The following is a 17532-nucleotide window of genomic DNA, read 5'->3' as shown; positions in this document are numbered from 1 at the left end:
TACGTAGCCGCCATTTTGTTTCACCGGGAGGAAAGAAACCAACCTGAAAAACACCGGCGTGAATATTTTCCTTTATTTTAAGCACCTTCATCACGGCGGATCAGCATCGTGCACCCAAGATTAGATTCGCATGGTATGTACACACAGAGTTTAGTGATACACCACTGAAAAACGCTGTGTTTTGATTGTGAGTTTGTGCTCTGTGCACACCAATGTTGTATGCGTTGCACGAGCTGACACTGTTAGCAGCTTCTTTACACGGCTAGCCGGCATTTTGAAAAACAGGCCCGTTTTAATTGATGGCTTGTTAAACAGATACTGTATGCATGGTAACGTGCACTTAATCTATAGACTGTAGCCGGAAACGAATGACTTCTGAATTTAATTATTTTACGTTATGCTCATTCAGTTTGCACCTCCACGCTCGCTGCTGAGACTGGGGCCTGTTTTCTGCACGAGCCAGCGATGCTTGCGATCAGTAGCTATCAGAGGCGTGGTGGATGTTTGGAAACAAGCTGGATTTATCCGGAGATTAACCGCTTACTGTTTTGTGAAACTTTAGCGGGGCGATATTGGGTTGTAGTCGCTCCAAATAAAGTAGCATCAGATGCTGAGGCTGGCCAAACGCGCAATGCAATGTTGTTCCAGTTAAGTGCTCGCGTGCAGCGATCACAGCAGCCACTCGGATTATGTTTCAGTTTGTCAACAGTGCCCAGTCATGAAGGATGGCGCCAAATGGCACAGCTTATACGTGTCTCTTTTAACTTGTTTACGTTAATTCTGCAATGATCTCATGTGCACAGATGTCTGGAGACATGGCCACAGATCATGTAAATGGGAATGGGACAGAGGAACCAATGGACACTACTGCAACTGTGACCCACTCAGAACACTTTCCAGCGCTACTGGAGGCTGGATTACTGGAGAAAGTTGCTGAGAAACTAGATGAACTTTATGTAGCAGGTGAGTTCATCTCGGGTTGTGTTCTATAATTGTCGCTCTTGCTTTTACCTGTTATAAGGAGAATGTGATAATGAGACACACAGCTTGCTACTACCATACAGTTCAGTTCATCATTTCCAGAACTGTCTTTGTGTCATACAGGGCTAATGTAAGCTATGTCTACGTTTCACTCTTATTCAGGGATAAATCAGGTCATATTCTGTATTTTTCTTATTGTCAACAAATGACATTAAAAGACCAAAACAAACTGAAGAAGTGAATCTATCTTAAACGGGATAATCTGTGTGTCTAAAGGCTGACATATCTGCATCTGTGCTGGAGGGCTCAATAGTTGTTAAAGAACATTAAAACACACCAGTGAGACACTGTTGCCTTGGTTGACAAGTTCCTCTGTTACTACTAGCACACAAACTATGTAACTATGCTGTTGAAAATGGTCCCTATTAACTAAAAATATTGTACACAGCTGGTCCAGAAAACAAGCCAGTGTTTTTTGAAAAGTGTTAAATATTTCTGACCTGTTATTTTAAGAGTTACATGTGTGGTTAAAGTCAAATGTGTTTAGAGACAGACTGTCACATGGTTTGTTCTTTTGAGGGGTATCTTTGAAAGAGAGAAATATAAGAGACCACCAGTCTTAGTCTGTTAATATTCAGTGATAAACACCATGTTTCATAATGTTGTTCATACTCGGCTAATAAATGCTAACGGTTGGTTAAAAGTTGTTTAAACATTTAAGCAGCCTGTTTGCCGAGGGAGTCTGTTGTGTGCAGCTTGGCTGTGTATCTTCTTTCCTGCACTGCCACAAGTTTAATAACGAGTCACGTAGCATTTGAACCCCTCTTTAGATAGTGTAGGACAATTCTTCTTTAGTGCCACATTTCTTTCTGTTATAGCAGAAAAGGGTGATAGCAAAAGTAAGAGAAAGCCGGCGACACAAAGTGATTTAGAAGACAAGAGAAGTAAACCGGCACGGATGTTGTATTCCATTTCTGCACAAAGGAGATATTGCACATTAAAGTAAACATTGTAGTTAATATTTTACAGATTAAATCCCAAGCGGCACACTTCCTGCAGGCATTAGTAAAATATATGCAGTCTATTGGTATCTTCTTTGTTTGTCATGAGTATGTTATGTAGTGTTGTGATGCTGTTGAGTGAAGAAGCCGGTTTGATTGGGGTAAATGGGCGTAGGCTTGCTGTGAGGAGATCAAGGAAGGTAGAGTGAAGCCAGCTGGTAGCGTGAAACACGCAGGAACAATAGAGCAGCTGTCTGCCTGCAGCAGGTGAATTGTTCTCTTTGAGCTGGAGAAGGAACCACAGCAGTGTTATACAGAGCTGTGGATGTGAAGCTGTTGGTTTCTGCTGCGTCTTGAGTTGATCGATTTGTGCTGTAAAACATCAGCATACATCAGAATGAAACCTGGACATAATGAAGTCTTTGTGCATTCAGCTGCGGTTTTCTTTGGTTCCCGTTGGTGCAGATCAATTATTATTAAGCCTGTGTTGTGCAACTGGTTCATTGCTGCATGAGTCATACGTCCTCTCATTCTCAGAGCTAACCTGCTCACATAATTACGCCTGTCTCTTTCTTCTTTCTTTTATGTTGTGCTCGCCAGGCCTTGTAGCACATAGTGACTTAGACGAAAGGGCTATTGATGCTTTGAAAGAATTCAGTGAGGATGGAGCCCTGCAGGTGCTGCTCCAGTTCAAAGAGAGTGACCTGTCACATGTGCAAGTAAGTTAAATTATGTGTAAGGCGTGTACGTGAAAATGCATTTGTTGCACGTCGTCACTTTAGAAAGATTTCCCCGCGTTTTTAAGCCGCTCGTCTCTCCTGCAGAACAAAAGTGCCTTTCTGTGTGGGGTGATGAAGACTTACAGACAGAGGGAGAAACAAGGGACTAAAGTTTCAGATCCCACTAAAGGACCAGATGAGGCGAAAATCAAAGAACTCCTGGACAGAACTAACTACACACTCGACGTAACAACAGGCCAGCGGAAGTACGGCGGGCCCCCACCTGAGTCAGTGTACACAGGTGTCCAACCTACAGTTGGAACTGAGGTACGCTTTGTCACCGTGTGTTTGAGTATAAATTAAACAGACTTGTTTAATAAGATCACATCCTTGTGATTGTTCTCTATAGGTGATTAGTTTTACCTGCTTAATAAATGTAGAAGGATTCTCGTATGTTTTAAATGATGTGCGTGTCTTTTAAATGTCTTTAATCTTCTTCTAGATATTTGTCGGGAAGATTCCCCGCGACCTGTTTGAGGATGAGCTGGTTCCTCTCTTTGAGAAGGCCGGGTCTATCTGGGACCTCCGGCTAATGATGGACCCGCTGAGCGGCCTGAACAGGGGCTACGCCTTCGTCACGTTCTGCACTAAAGAAGCAGCCCAGGAGGCGGTGAAACTGGTAAGTTTGTTCCTGGTGCATGTTGGACAGTTTCTCTTGTGGAAACTGAATCTGGAACAAGAAACGAGTTGGGACAGTAGTTTCTGTTCAGCAGCCAAGTCACTTGTGTGTGCAGAAATTCCTGCACACTCCTCTAACAGTACGCTACAAGTCTGGAGCTCACCTGTCAGCTGTACAAAAGGTTCCTGCATCAGATGAAAAACAGTTTAATGTTAGAACAGCATCATGTTCTGTCTCTTCTTCTCTGTTGGAGGGAGTTGCACTCTTACAGTGTCTTCTCATAATCAACGGTGCCCCGCACGTTATTTCTGTCTTTTTTACAGTGTAATAATCATGAGATTCGCCCTGGCAAGCACATCGGGGTGTGTATATCTGTCGCCAACAACAGGCTATTCGTTGGCTCCATTCCCAAGAGTAAAACAAAGGAACAGATAGTTGAAGAGTTTGCTAAAGTCACAGGTAAAAATCTGGTTTTAGCGATAACATTCACATGCAATGCCTCTAAATTCATGTTTAAACTCATCTCAGAAAATCTGATGTTTCTTTCTGCTCACAGAGGGTCTCAGTGACGTCATACTGTATCATCAACCCGACGACAAGAAGAAGAACCGAGGCTTCTGCTTCCTGGAGTACGAAGACCACAAAACAGCTGCTCAGGCTCGTCGCCGGCTAATGAGCGGCAAGGTGAAGGTCTGGGGCAACGTGGTGACCGTGGAGTGGGCTGATCCCATCGAAGACCCCGACCCAGAGGTCATGGCCAAGGTGGGCTTGTGTGATAGAAACCATTCCTCATAAGAATGCATTTATAGCACATGTGCTGAACATGTTGGGACGATGCTGACCTGAAGTTTGACCTTCTCTGTGTCTGTTTCGCAGGTAAAAGTTTTATTTGTTAGAAACCTCGCTAACGGTGTCACAGAGGAGCTCCTGGAGACGTCCTTCAGTGAGTTTGGAAAACTGGAGCGAGTTAAGAAGCTCAAAGACTACGCTTTCATTCACTTTGAGGAGAGGGATGGTGCAGTGAAGGTATGGGCATGCATTCTCTGTTGAAGACTGATTTAGCAGTTATAATGTGACTGTTGGAGAAGTGCTAACAGATGTGTGCTGCTTCTCTCAGGCGTTGGAAGAAATGAACGGGAAGGAGCTGGAGGGAGAGCCGATAGAGATTGTTTTTGCCAAGCCGCCAGATCAGAAGAGGAAGGAGCGCAAAGCACAGAGACACGCAGCCAAGACACACATGTAAGTCATCTCTCTGCAGACTGGGGCCGCCATGATCTCTATCTATCATTCTGAATCAAAAATAGATCAAAATTAGCTTCAAATTTTCATCATTGAAATCAAAAGCAGGGAGGCTGATTCTCCCAGGTTTTCTCTGCGCCTCACTTCTTTGGAGTTGTGATGACAGAGAAATTGTAACGTTATGACTGCTTACGTGCATAACATGTTCAGGATCTTTCCTTAAGATGTTAAATTGGCTGTTGAAAATGAATACACCTGTTTACATTCAGCCGTGCGTTGTGGAGTTAAGCCACGACCTGCAAACTGTGGGTTTGTTTACAACACACAGCTGATCGGCAAGAGGCCCTGTGTCCCGAACTCAACTGAGATGCGTACTCTGAGCGTGTTGTATACATGTCCAGAGAATGCTCCTTAAAGCACAATAATATCAGCACATCTCACATTGTGTCAGGCCCTTTACATCAGTGATTCTCAATCTGGGGGTTGCGACTCTTATTCTGTTGGAAAATCTGAGTCTCTCATTCCCTTCAGGAGCCTGGCGCGCCTGCAGGCAGGCGTGTTGGTATTTACACGGTGGATTTCAGCCTTTGTTGTCATATAAACCAGACGTGGGCCGGCATATTTAACTTCTTTCTATTGTGCCGGTGCACACGCAGAACACACACAGGTCACTGTACGATACATGTCGATGCACGGAGCGTTTCCACTGCCCGGCACAAATGAAAATGAAGGGCGAACACAAACTCTAACTCTTGGTCGTGACTGTAAAAGGTTGAGAACCACTGCTTCACATAGTGGTTATTGATTTATACTTGGTAATTGTCTCTGTAGTACCCTGTAAACTAGCCTGTTCATCGTCCCTGAGAAACAGGCTACATAAATCAATCTATATTTACTTCTTAACATTATTGTCATCATGACGGTGGTGGAAGATTAGTGAGTAAATCCATAAATTAACTGGCATGAATTATTGGGTCGAATGGATATTTGATTTGAGAATCGTGACGCTCCTCCACCGCTGAGTGAACCGTTTTACACTTCCTGATTCTCAGCCAATCATTCTCCTGTTCCCTTCTCTCGTCTCATCAGGTATGACGACTATTACTACTACCCTCCTCCTTCCCACATGCCCCCACCTGTCAGAGGCCGGGGCAGAGGTGGCAACAGGGGCGGTTACTCTTACCCCCCTGATTACTACGGTTACGAGGACTACTATGACTACTACGGCTATGACTATCACAACTACCGTGGCGGCTACGACGACCCCTACTACGGGTACGATGACTTCCAGGCCCCGGGACGAGGGCGGGGTGGAAACAGGGGCTCCAGGGGCGGAGCCTCTCCAGCCAGGGGACGCGGCGGCGCCGGGGCACCGAGGGGCAGAGCCAACTTCTCCCAGCGTGGCGGACCGGGACCAGGCCGCGGCGGGCGGGGCGTGAGAGGAGGCGTGCTGCCGAGAGGGCGAGGAGGGGTACGTGGTGCTCGGGGTGGCCGCGGTGGAAATGTAGGAGGAAAGCGCAAAGCTGATGGGTACAACCAGCCAGATTCCAAGCGTCGCCAGACCAATAATCAGAACTGGGGCTCTCAACCCATTGCTCAGCAACCGCTCCAAGGTGGTGATCATTCTGGTAACTATTCCGGTTACAAATCCGACAACCAGGAATTTTATCAGGATTCTTTTGGGCAACAGTGGAAGTAAACCAGTAGGGCTTTGATAACAAAATCCGTGTTTTATTGTTTTTGTTTTTGTCTTTTTATTTAGAGACTTGATCTGATTGGCCCTCTATCCCATACGGTTGCCTGCGTTTTTTCCTCAAAATTGGTGACATCTGGCAAGATATCTTTTTGTACATATTTTAATAATCCGCTTGGACTCAAACAGTAGTCACACTCCCACCTGTTTCTGGCGAACTGCTTTTCTTTTTATCCCTTTGTTTTTTTTAAGATGGTCGTTTAAAAGATTTTCCATAACAAAGTTTGAAAGAAATTTTTAGATGCAATTCTGTGCTCGAGCTGTCTATTTGGCTATAGCTTTATGTATGTTTTTAGACATTCTGGTTTCCATGTTTTAAGTAGCTAACAGCAACAAAGCATATGTCTCCTAAACATGTATTTAAAACAAATGAAAATACAATTTGTATTGTCACAAAGTAATGCGTGTCTTGTTATTGAAAAGAAAAAAAAAAGGACCGTCGTAGTCCTATTTTTTGGCTTTACATTTTGGCTTGTATTCTTTGCTGTTTGTCTGCTTTAATAAACATACACGCACACGTGTACAAAACTTCAAATTGTGTTGCAAATTCATGTTTCGGCAAATTCTCTCTTCAAATTGCCTTCAAATTTAAGGCTCCTTGTGGAAGAAAATGGACTAAAGGTTTGCCAATGTTGGCCACATGCTACAATGTCACCTTGCATGCCATCAAATTCCAAATCACCTACTTCTTCTACAGTCGGCATCTCAAGTGCTCTGTATGTGTAGTGACATACTCCATCCTTATGAGTTCCTCTCATGTCCAAAAGCATAAGTGTGTCACAAATTGGTGTCCGAAATTCACTGTCAATGCAGCATCAAGAATAAGCCCCGCCCCCCAACAGTCATACAAGTCCCCTTTGTAACAAGAGGGGGGAATTAAAGCACAATTTGATTACTTAATTCCAAAGAGAAGCTTTTCCTTGTCCCAGAAGGATCTACCTAGCTGAAGGCCTGGATACTAATCTTGCATGCTTATCTGGAGGTTTGATATTGTGCTACTGTGAGAGATAACTGCCATGCATGACTCGCTTGTAGTGTTTGTGTTCGGTTTGCTTTTATAGATCGACTGGCTGCTCTTAACCTCCTGCCCTTCCTTCTTTTCTATCTGCCTGTTTGTCCACGTTTCACCGGCTGCACCTCAATCTTAACGACTCAGATATACGGCATCGACATGTGCATGCTAACTGTCTTCTAATGTTTGCAAATTCATGTTTGACACAGTTCCTCTGCAGTTATATACCGAGTTTGTGAGTGACACAAATGAGTAGATGTGTGTAGATGTAACATGATGCTGTTTTCCACTCTCTAATTGCTTCCTTTTGTTACCTGACTAGCAGGGAAAAGAGGTGGAGGCTGGTCCTGATGTGTCGCTATGAAGACTGACGAGTGTTTGGCGTCTCACTCTGCAGGCTGCCAGTGGATGGAATGGTAAGGTCACCTGACTCAGTGGTCCAATGGTTTTCCAGCCTCTTTTTTTAGACTCCTGAAACACATTTGAAGATAATCAGAAGAGCAAAGCTTGAGCTTGCTTCTTTTTAAGTTTATAACCCCCAGCCCCATTTATTGCCCCCAGTAATGCCCCAAATATGCTATTGTAGACTTTCTGAGTGGGAAGGTCATCCTTCTGGAAAAGTCTGTGCACTTTGAAAAGTTTGGAGTGGTTTAGTAATGCTACTTTTTGTTTCTTTAAGCTCTTAAACTACATCGTTATGATGGACTAGATCATCTCTGAGTATCAGAGGAAGCGTTGAGGTGTGATCACCCGCTGTTGAAGGTCGGGCATTCCAGGAAAGTGGTTCTTTAAGAACCGTAGCCACAGAGGGTCCGTTAACTACCTCAGTTTGAAGGACTCACCTGCTCTGCCCCTTTTTGTACTTGAGGAAGCTCCCCTCTAAACCCTGTCCCTCCCCCCGCTCCTCACAGATATGCACAGACAACAACAGAGCACTTAATGACTCTTAGCCTGATTTATATTTGTGCGTTGAATCATTGCAGCGTAGCCTACGCCGTGCACCACCAGCGTGCTGTGTGGTGCTTCTTTGCTACTTAGATGAGCTTGTGACAACAGAGCAGATCATGTTGGAGCTAATAAACGTGAAACAGTCACTTTTCTGGAAAGACTACAACATAGACACTAAGAATGGAAATCTGTTTGGAAGCTAACAGGCTGTAGCTGCTAGCTTTAAACTATAGCCAAGCACAGTGTTCTCCACAGCCTTGGTGCTAAGCTAACAAGCAGCTGTTAAAGTCCATGATGCTGCAACATGACGGTATGCTGAAGATTCAATGCAGAGACATAAATCAGGGTTTGGTTCTCAGCTGAGACTTGACGTAGGCTTCAGCTGCCTGTCAGCTGCTCCTCCTGAATGAGCCTTACTGTCTTTATAACAGAACTGAGTGATGATGTAGTTTACAGACACTTTGTTACTTTTCTTTGTTACATCTTTAATGCCTGGAAACTTAAGTCTCCCTTTGTCTTCCATTCTGGGAAAACTGTCTTATTTTTGTTTGTACCTGTCGATGTAAAGATGTCTGCTCTGCACAAACGTCTGTGTTTGTAACATGTATGAGACGTCCAGTGAAGCTGCCTTTTATCTGTAAGCAGGGCTGGAAGAACAGGAAGTTATTTCCAGGTCTGGAAAAGCTGAGGGATGAAACTTTTAGGAGTCAAAGAAGGCATGGCGAAATCATCGCAAAAGCATAATTATACATTGTAGACTGATTGTCATGCCATATACAGTTTTACTTTGGAGTACAGTGGTGTTAATGCCTGTCTCTTCACTATCAGTGTACACGTAATATAGGAAGTCAAAATGTAAAGACTTTAAAGGAGCAAATCCAACCTAAGCTAGACACACATATATAGAATTAAAGTGCTGTGCTCTTTAAGGCACGTTATGTTTGACAGGACAGCGCTGTCAAACTTCAAACAACTTCAAAGCTTCTGTTCTCTTTTTCGGGATGGTGAAATGCATTTTGGGCATTGTAGGAAATCACATATTCAAGCTGTTTGAGGTTATGTAATAAAACATTAACTTTGGGATGTATGGTTGTTTTTAAACAGACCGTTTCTGTGGTTGGATTTCTCTTTTAAATCATCATTAGTATGTTGTTGTTTCTGCCATCAAAGTGTCTTTCATTGGACTCTCGTTCTGACTTCTTCCACTTCAGAGAGGATTGTGCAGCTTGTTGTTTCTCTTTCTCCGGGCTCATGAAATAAAGCCTGAGTACTTTGGATTTTATTTGATACTAGTATTGACTCTGTTGGATTGCCAATTTAAAGGGTCAAATTTGTTTTTTTATTTTGTTTTCTTGTTTTTTTGCTAACAAGTGTTTGCATTCTTGCAAATGAATTGTTTTATACTGTACAGTGAGGTGAGTTAAACCTATTTTTCTAATAAAGTTATTGACTTTGATCTCGGGTTGTGTCTTTCATTTCTCCTAAATATGTATAAGTTATTTATTTAAATAAGGACGTGCAATACAAGAAGGTACCATTCTCAAGGCTGTAAATATGTTTATTGATATACTTTATTTGTTGTATCACTTTGTTACCTTGCTGGTTTTTTGGGGTCAAATATGACCATAATATCCAGCAATTATTCAATTTACTCATAGTTTTAACTGTACATACATTGTAGATGCCTTTTATTACATAATAAGAAAAAAATGCACATAAATATATCGTGAGGATAATTTTACTCTTCCAGAGCGGGAGACAGCTGTGTATTTATAGGTTAGTCTTGGATTAAAAGACTGGCCCTTTAAAGAAACGGGAATTATGATTATTATGATACATAAAACATTGTAAAAATAAAAAAGATTATTTTAAATATATTTTTGGCAAACTGCTCACTTGATAAACATTTTATTTGACGTTTTGAATGCACTAAAATCGGGGATCGCTCTAAAGGAAGTGGCGTTGTGGGATTCAGGGTTGCCATGTCCGTTGAAAAAAGACACGTTTAGTGCGTTAGAGCCTCTGCGAGAAGCATAGACTGGACAGTCATTGGTGAGAAGAGTTTAATCACATAAGATACTTTTTTTTTTTTTTTTTTTTAACAGTTTACAACAAAGAAACACATATCACACAGAGAGCATGAGATAATTTATCAATCTCTTAAGTTATTGTTCAAATAAAAATTCTAGACATTCTTTAGTTCCAGCTTTTCCAATTTGTTGATTTGTAACTTGCATTGAGAATTATGTGAGTTTTATGCCTTTTCACTATCTTCTTACTTTTTTAGAAAGTAATCCACGGTGAGTGAACTTCATTCATCAAAATGCAATTATGCAAATGTGAAAATAATAGGTTTATTGAAAGACAAGGGAAATCCCTCATCTTAACTCTTTCAGAAGAGTGAGTAATTACGGTACAAAAACCACCAATTTTATTAGTTATAATAAATGTATTATAACCCCATTAAACTGTTTTTATAGAAGAAAAGAGTGGTTGTCTTATCTTTAACCGCCTTATAGTAGCGCTTACTTGTTTCTTTCCCGGATCTGGCAACCCCGGCGGTCGGATTAGAAAACATTCCATCTGTCAAGGAAGTGGGTCGGGACTTTAAAAAATGGAAAACATGAAGTAAAACTTTGGCAACTAAGGAAAATAACTTTATTTTTGGGACTAGTCTGGCCAACAGCCGAGGACTGAGCTTGTGGAAATCATGTTTGTTTTTATATGAAGAGGTTCTCCGGTGGTGTTGTCGCTGTAAGTAGAAAAAACGAACGTTAACGGTTATGTCAGCTAACGTTCAGTTAGCTCAACCGACCTTCGACATAAACTTTAATTTAAACGGTTAACCTCACTTTCGATCGGGCTAATGCATTAAAACAGGCAGATGAATCATTTTTTAGTGTTAGCTTGTTCTGGTTAATGGTGACCTAACATATGTAAACTCTGTGTCAACAGGTCCGTTGGAGGATGGCAGGTCTGTTAACGTGTCTGAAGCGGGGACTGAAGATCGACGTCCTGAGAGAAGCTGGACGTCAGTATCCGCTCTTCTGCTTTCTGCTGCTGTCGATGCTCTCACTCACTGTTCTGCTCAACAGGTAAACTGTAGAGAAAATATGAACGTGTTTACTGGGCTGGAGGGATTGTCAGATTATCTCTAAACACCCAGTGGGTCATGTGATGTCTGACCTGCAATGGCAGAGCTGTAAAATTATATGATGTGTGTATCTCACTTGTGGTACCTGTGTTTCATCAGGGATCTCATGTTTACATCTCTTCACACCTTACACTAGGGATGCACAATATTGGATTGTTTGCCGATATGGCGATATTTTCCAATTGATTGTCGATTTCGATACCGATATATTTTCCACCTAATGCAGAGAACATGAAGTCTCCCCTGTAGTGGAGTTGATATCATGCCTGCTCTTATTGTAGTGGCCCGCTGGCAGATGCAAAAATAACATAATACAGTGCTTTTTGAAATGTGCACATTCACTGGGGAATATAAGAAAACTACTTAAACTTAGGTTCTGTACAAAATGCCATATTCATTTGTAACATTTTCTTTCAAATAAAACTGTAATATTCAAACTTAGACAGGCTTGGATGATGCTCTCCCTGAGACAGTCCTGACAACAGCCACAGCTAGGGCAAATTTTAACAAACCTTTTGCACAGAACTAATGCATACAATGAAATCATCCTTGCTGTCCGTTTCGGAAACTTTGAAAAACTGCCGCAGACATCTTGCACGCTTATTCAAGCTTGATGGAAGAGGCGTGGTGCAGGCAGTGCACGTGCACACTCGCACCAAGTTCATGTCGTAGCATTATGTCAGGTTTTGTAGGGAACCATCGAGCATTTAGGCAGAATTAAAACGCTGTTTTATCAACAGAAAAATGACATATCAACCGATGCCGATATGTCATGTTCAAACCATAATCTGCAGATACCGATAATGTGCTGACAATGCCGAGCAACCCTACCCTACATATCTTTACACACTTAAAACCTAGTTAGATAACATTTGATCAGCAGTTGATTCAAAAAGTAGCGTTGCATAGAATATTACAAATATGACATAGAATACTCCGGTGCTTGTCTGGACATTCAGAGAAGTCATCTTAAGGTCTGACTCATTCGAAAACTCATCTCAAGATTCATGTCATGAAAGTTGTTTTTAGTTGCAGCTGTAATTTTGATACACAATGTTTTTTCCTTATCGAACTTTCATGCAAATGACTGAACACACACCGTTTCCTGCATCACGCTTGAAGATGATGTTTTGATAATATTTCCCCTCCCTGCAGGTACATCCACATCCTGATGGTGTTCTGGTCGTTCCTCGCTGGGGTCATCACTTTCTACTGCTCCCTCGGACCAGAAACTCTTCTACCAAATATCTTCTTCAACATAAAGCCCAGAAACAAAGTAAGTTTGCTATTTATTCATGTGTGAAGCGTTTGTTTTATCGTGTGTGATATAACCGATAAATAAAAACAGGTGATTTTACTTTGCTCCATCAGCGGCAGGAGCAGGAGTTGTTTCCTCTGGGCCACAGCTGTGCCGTCTGTGGGAAGGTGAAGTGTAAACGTCACCGGTGAGTTCACTGCATCTCTGAGAAGATAAGTCACTGAGTATGAACAGAAGGGGAGTGGGGAACAGGTGCATTTCAATCTGCTCTGTTTTCACTTTAGTACACAGCTAGGGAAGTGAAAACCTATAAAGCAGATTCTCTCGACTGAAAGCAGAAAAACGACATTAAGATATGAAACGTTCAAACAGATAACCTGTCTTTTATCTGCTCTCATTATGAATTTGCGTTCACACAGCCTCCCAAATGTTCTGTAATAATGTTTTTAGTTTAATTTAATTATAAAATCAACATGAAACCAGGAAGCACCGGGTGTCCAGTCCCGTTCAGTTAGGGGCCTTTCCACATGTCATAGAGACGGCGCTGAAGACAGTTTCTGTGTCTGTAATTGTTGAGTGAGGTGTTTCAGGACACGTTTAAGAAGCACACGTTGATAATATGTGATTCTTTGCAGGCCGACGCTGCTTCTAGAAAACTATCAGCCATGGCTGGACCTGAAGGTTCATTCGAAGGTGGACGCTTCGATAGCAGAGGTACCTCAGAGGATGGACGTCAAAGACTTCATGTCTCTCACTGATTATTTGCATGAAGCGTGGATGTTATTGTGAACACAATAATTGAGAAGCAAATTCTCTGATCTGTATTTCTTAATATTTGTATTAAGACTTATTTCTGACTTCCTCGACCTCCAGGTGTTCGAGTTAGTTCTGGAGAACTTTGTGTTCCCGTGGTACAGGTAAGAAGAACGTTTCTTGTTTTAACAGACACTCTTGTAGACGTTGTTGTAAACTCTCTCCTCTGGTTTTCAGGGACATCACGGATGACGAGGCGTGTGTGGATGAACTGAGGATGACCTTCCGCTTCTTTGCCTCCGTGCTCGTCCGCCGGGCTCAGAAGGTGAAGCTCAAACGCTCCTCAGGCAGCAGAGACAGAGCACAAACAGGAAGACACTCATTCATACAACATCTTCTTATAAACCATGTTATGCAGATCGTATCTCTAAGACAGCAGAGAATACAAAAAAGATCATTTCGTTTGACCAACAGCCCAAAACAAAAAGATCTCTGTCACAATAATATAGTTAACAAGAAAATACAGGCGTCAATCGAAGTGTTCGCATGAGAGCATACTGTTGTTTCGCTCGTGCAGCGATTCTGGTTTTTCCTGCTTTCAGTTTGATTTACACAGAAGGACACACAAGTCAAATACAGGCTGTTTGATCTCTAGAAGACAGTTGGTCCCTCCTCTTCATAGCTGAGGTGTGCTTTATGTGCTTCCTGCAGACTAGAGGACACTCTGCACTCACTCTGTTTCAGCACTTCATCTTAAAGAGCCTCTTTGCTCCTGGGAGCTTTTTGTAGAGTCGCTACAGATCAAAACTAAGACATTCACATTTTGTGCACAAAGCCGATGTAGGTTTACAAACCTGTCAATCTCAGACACACTTTATGCTGTTTGTCGAATTATTACTGCGTCTTTAATCCTGAAGCGTAACCGTGGTTACTCTCTTTGCAGGTCGATGTTCCTGCTGTGTTTGCAGACAAAGTGATGAAAGCTGCAATGAAGCACATTGAAGTTATTTCAAAAGCTCGACAAAGAGGTATCTGCACGTGCACATGAACTGATCTAAATCACTCTTTCTGTCATCATTCACTCTTTCATATCTAGATCTAGCTAACCTTTGTCTGGAAGTCTTTAAGCTGCTGGAATAAATGAGTAGTAACGTCCACCTATGGTACGGTTTGTCTGCAGTGATGAGTGTGGAGAGTTTACAACAGGCAGCGTTGGATGAGTACGGCCCTGACCTCCACATCGCTCTGCGCAGCCGTAAAGACGAGCTGCTCTACCTGAGGAAGCTGACTGAGATGCTGTTTCCCTACGTCATGCCTCCCAAAGCCACAGACTGCAGGTAGGACGACTCTGCACAGCTCACAGAGGCCGACTGGAGGACGTGTAGGACTGTGTTCAGTCTGTTGGCTTACAGTGATGATGTGATAAAAGCTGTAACTGGTGGATGTGTGGTCTTTGCTCAGGTCTCTGGCTCTGTTGATGCGGGAGGTGATGTCTGGATCCGTCATGTTACCAACCATGGATTTCATGGCTGACCCTGTGAGTAAGACAGGATCAATGTTTAACAGGTCATATTTTACTAAACAAGTTCTATGAAACCTTATATTCTTGGTATATGCCTTTATTTAGAGAGTGGACAGTGGATAGTGTCGGAAACGGGAGGAGAGGGTGGGCTGAGGGTCGGGGTTGAACCCGGGGCCGCCGCTTCGAGGACTGTTGCCTCTGTATCTGGGACACACAATTTAACCGCTGAGCTACACCGGTGCCTCATTAGACACATTCAATACATTTGTCTTCATCTAAAAGTGGGCTGCGTCCTATAAACCTGTGCCAGCATTATACCAGTGTAAAATGCAGAGAGGTATTTTACCCAGACGGTGGCGCTGTAATCCAGCTAAAGCTTCGTCACTGACATGCGGCACAACAGTCCAACGTTACCGTGGGCTGAGCTCAACGACCGCACCGGGAGCTTGCAGGGTTACAAACTGGACATGGACAACAGATGTTCGGCGTTAATTTGTGTTTCTAATGAAAATGATTTGAAATAACTTCAAACACGTTTTTATAATTGAATAGCTACAGAAACCTTTTGTGGTCTGGGGTCCAAAAACAGACTGAGACTCATATTCTGGATTTCACTTGGCTTCATCACATGTTCTAACTTGATCAATAACAATAACTTTATTGATCTCCGAAGGGAAATTCACTTGTCTGGCATCTCATCTGCCATTTACTGAAGAATTAAAAGGCCGCCTTTGAGGACGTGTCGCCTCATCTGACCATTTCAGTAGTGATGTCATTGCGTGAGCACACTTCCCAGTGTAAGCAGACGTCCACGGTCGGCTCCGGTTGTAACTCTTGATTTTCCTGGCTGACGGTCGCTTTCCTTTTCAGACTGTTTGCTTCATCTGAGCGTCGAGTTTGTTTCTTCTTCTTTGGATTTTCACTTCTTGTTGAAGTTGTATCTGTAGTCATCCATCTTTTCTTTGTTTGTTCAGCCATAGTAGATTACTGTTTACTCACAACACTCGCAGAGAGCGGAGAAGCAGCCGCTTAGCTCCGCCTACCCTCTCTGGCAGACCAACCACTGCTGGCTGATGGAAAACGCGTCACTAACTGGGCGCCGCCACAGACACCCAGCCCATAATAATACTATATACTGCAGATGCAAAGGCTTTCATCAGAGGGCCACAGGCTCAGTCACCATTGTGTTACCTCATTCAGTGATTGGATTAAACAGACATTTCTTTACATTAAAAACTGTGATTATACCTTTAAATAAGAGCCCCAAACGATGCTGGAACTTCTCTCATGATGAAGTTTTAAGATAACAGAATGTTGAAATAAGAGAACGCAACATAACAGATGTGTGATGGCAAAAACAATGTTCCCGTCTGAATATTAAAAACATGCTGACATGCTGTCTCTCTTTGTTTCACAGGACACTGTGAACTTCATGGTGCAGATCTTTGTTGATGACACTCCAGTAAGTGTAAAGAGCATTTCAGGACCTGTTCACGGAACCAGCAGAAAGTGATGTACTGTGTATCCAGCTGGAGAAACAAAGCTTACCTTTTTGCAACAATCTGCTGGTCCACACAAACATATTTACCTGCATTCATTTCACCTGCCTGCAATGCTTCAACTAACGTCTTCTGTGTCTCAGCCCGAGCCAGCCACCGAGCCTCCGTCTGCCCTGGTTCCATTTTTACAGAAGTATGCCAACGTCAGCAACAAGAAGGCGTCTGTGAGTACCACGCTGACAGAGAGAGACCCACACATGTCCCTATAAATTAAACATCTCTGAACTTTTACTGCAGTTTCTGACCCTTTTGTACCCAGAGCCACCCCTGAACTCAGCCCGTCTCTCTGTCATTCTTTATTCAATGATATTTCTGTTTATATTGTTATTTTGAAACATTACACATCATGAGGATAAGTGAACCTTTCCCCTCGTTCCTGCAGGTGCTGAAGTTGGAGCTGAAGGAGATCCGGAACGATCAGGATCTCCTCTTCCGTTTCATGAACTTCCTGAAGCAGGAAGGAGCCGTGCACGTGCTGCAGTTCTGCCTCACTGTCGGTGAGAGCAGCCATCATACCTCTGCACACCTCATCCTCTAACCTTCATGTTTCAAACGAGCTTTGTTAGGCGAAAGCAAATCCTACTGCCCTGCAAGACCGACATGAAACAACACAAACTCCAGACATTCATCCGTTTCCTTCTGTGGAGGGTAAAGTTGGGGGTTTAATGTAGAGACATCCTGATTACTGGAAACGAGGGATGCTACGTCGAGGAAACGTTCCCGTTAAATAAAATCCTGACAACACGGGTGTGACAGACTGCATTAGATCCTATCCTCAGTGTCTGCACGGCGCTTGTGCTGCATTCACATCGATTCAGCCAAATTGTTAAGAGCAGGAAGATTACATTAGATGGGGCCAGCTGACAACTGGTGACTAGGTTACTGTCTGCTGTGCAGCTCTTTCACAAAGTTTAAAACACGATGGGGACAACAAGAAGCTCATCATTTTGCCGT

General features: G+C 42.9%; 2 protein-coding genes across 7 annotated transcripts in view; both read left to right on the top strand.

Annotated features, from left to right (window-relative positions):
• The first annotated feature begins 15 nt into the window (after positions 1-15).
• LOC138612665 (heterogeneous nuclear ribonucleoprotein Q) lies at positions 16-9788 on the top strand. Of its 4 annotated transcripts, none has more exons than XM_069686068.1 (11): positions 16-133; positions 804-963; positions 2583-2701; positions 2807-3028; positions 3204-3380; positions 3704-3839; positions 3937-4142; positions 4257-4406; positions 4498-4619; positions 5709-6090; positions 7710-9788. In XM_069686068.1, the coding sequence occupies exons 1-11, from the start codon at positions 131-133 to the stop codon at positions 7746-7748; spliced, it is 1716 nt and encodes a 571-aa protein (XP_069542169.1). In that variant the 5' UTR covers positions 16-130; the 3' UTR covers positions 7749-9788. The 4 variants fall into 4 exon arrangements, with proteins under 4 accessions (XP_069542169.1, XP_069542154.1, XP_069542162.1 ...); XM_069686053.1 differs by having other exon boundaries at positions 5709-6247; positions 7707-9788; XM_069686061.1 differs by lacking the exon at positions 7710-9788 and adding an exon at positions 6382-6907 and having other exon boundaries at positions 5709-6247.
• Positions 9789-10902: 1114 nt separating this feature from the next.
• Positions 10903-17532, top strand: part of snx14 (sorting nexin 14) — a 23095-nt gene continuing 16465 nt past the window's right edge. For 2 of the 3 annotated variants that reach the window (XM_069686105.1, XM_069686097.1), the window contains exons 1-13: positions 10903-11086; positions 11288-11427; positions 12642-12762; positions 12858-12931; positions 13380-13458; positions 13618-13661; positions 13735-13822; positions 14441-14525; positions 14678-14834; positions 14959-15034; positions 16437-16481; positions 16662-16742; positions 16961-17075. In XM_069686105.1, the coding sequence (XP_069542206.1) occupies positions 11057-11086; positions 11288-11427; positions 12642-12762; positions 12858-12931; positions 13380-13458; positions 13618-13661; positions 13735-13822; positions 14441-14525; positions 14678-14834; positions 14959-15034; positions 16437-16481; positions 16662-16742; positions 16961-17075 (1135 nt within the window). In that variant the 5' untranslated portion in view covers positions 10903-11056. The remainder of the gene's footprint in view (positions 11087-11287; positions 11428-12641; positions 12763-12857; positions 12932-13379; positions 13459-13617; positions 13662-13734; positions 13823-14440; positions 14526-14677; positions 14835-14958; positions 15035-16436; positions 16482-16661; positions 16743-16960; positions 17076-17532) is intronic. The other variant, XM_069686112.1, reaches the window with a different exon arrangement.

The sequence above is a fragment of the Semicossyphus pulcher genome, unplaced genomic scaffold (genome assembly GCF_022749685.1).
Source record: "Semicossyphus pulcher isolate SPU_LCO1_2020_fin unplaced genomic scaffold, fSemPul1.0.p SCAF_11, whole genome shotgun sequence".
Classification (NCBI taxonomy): domain Eukaryota; kingdom Metazoa; phylum Chordata; class Actinopteri; order Labriformes; family Labridae; genus Semicossyphus; species Semicossyphus pulcher.
This window is presented reverse-complemented; position numbering and strand designations above follow the sequence as displayed.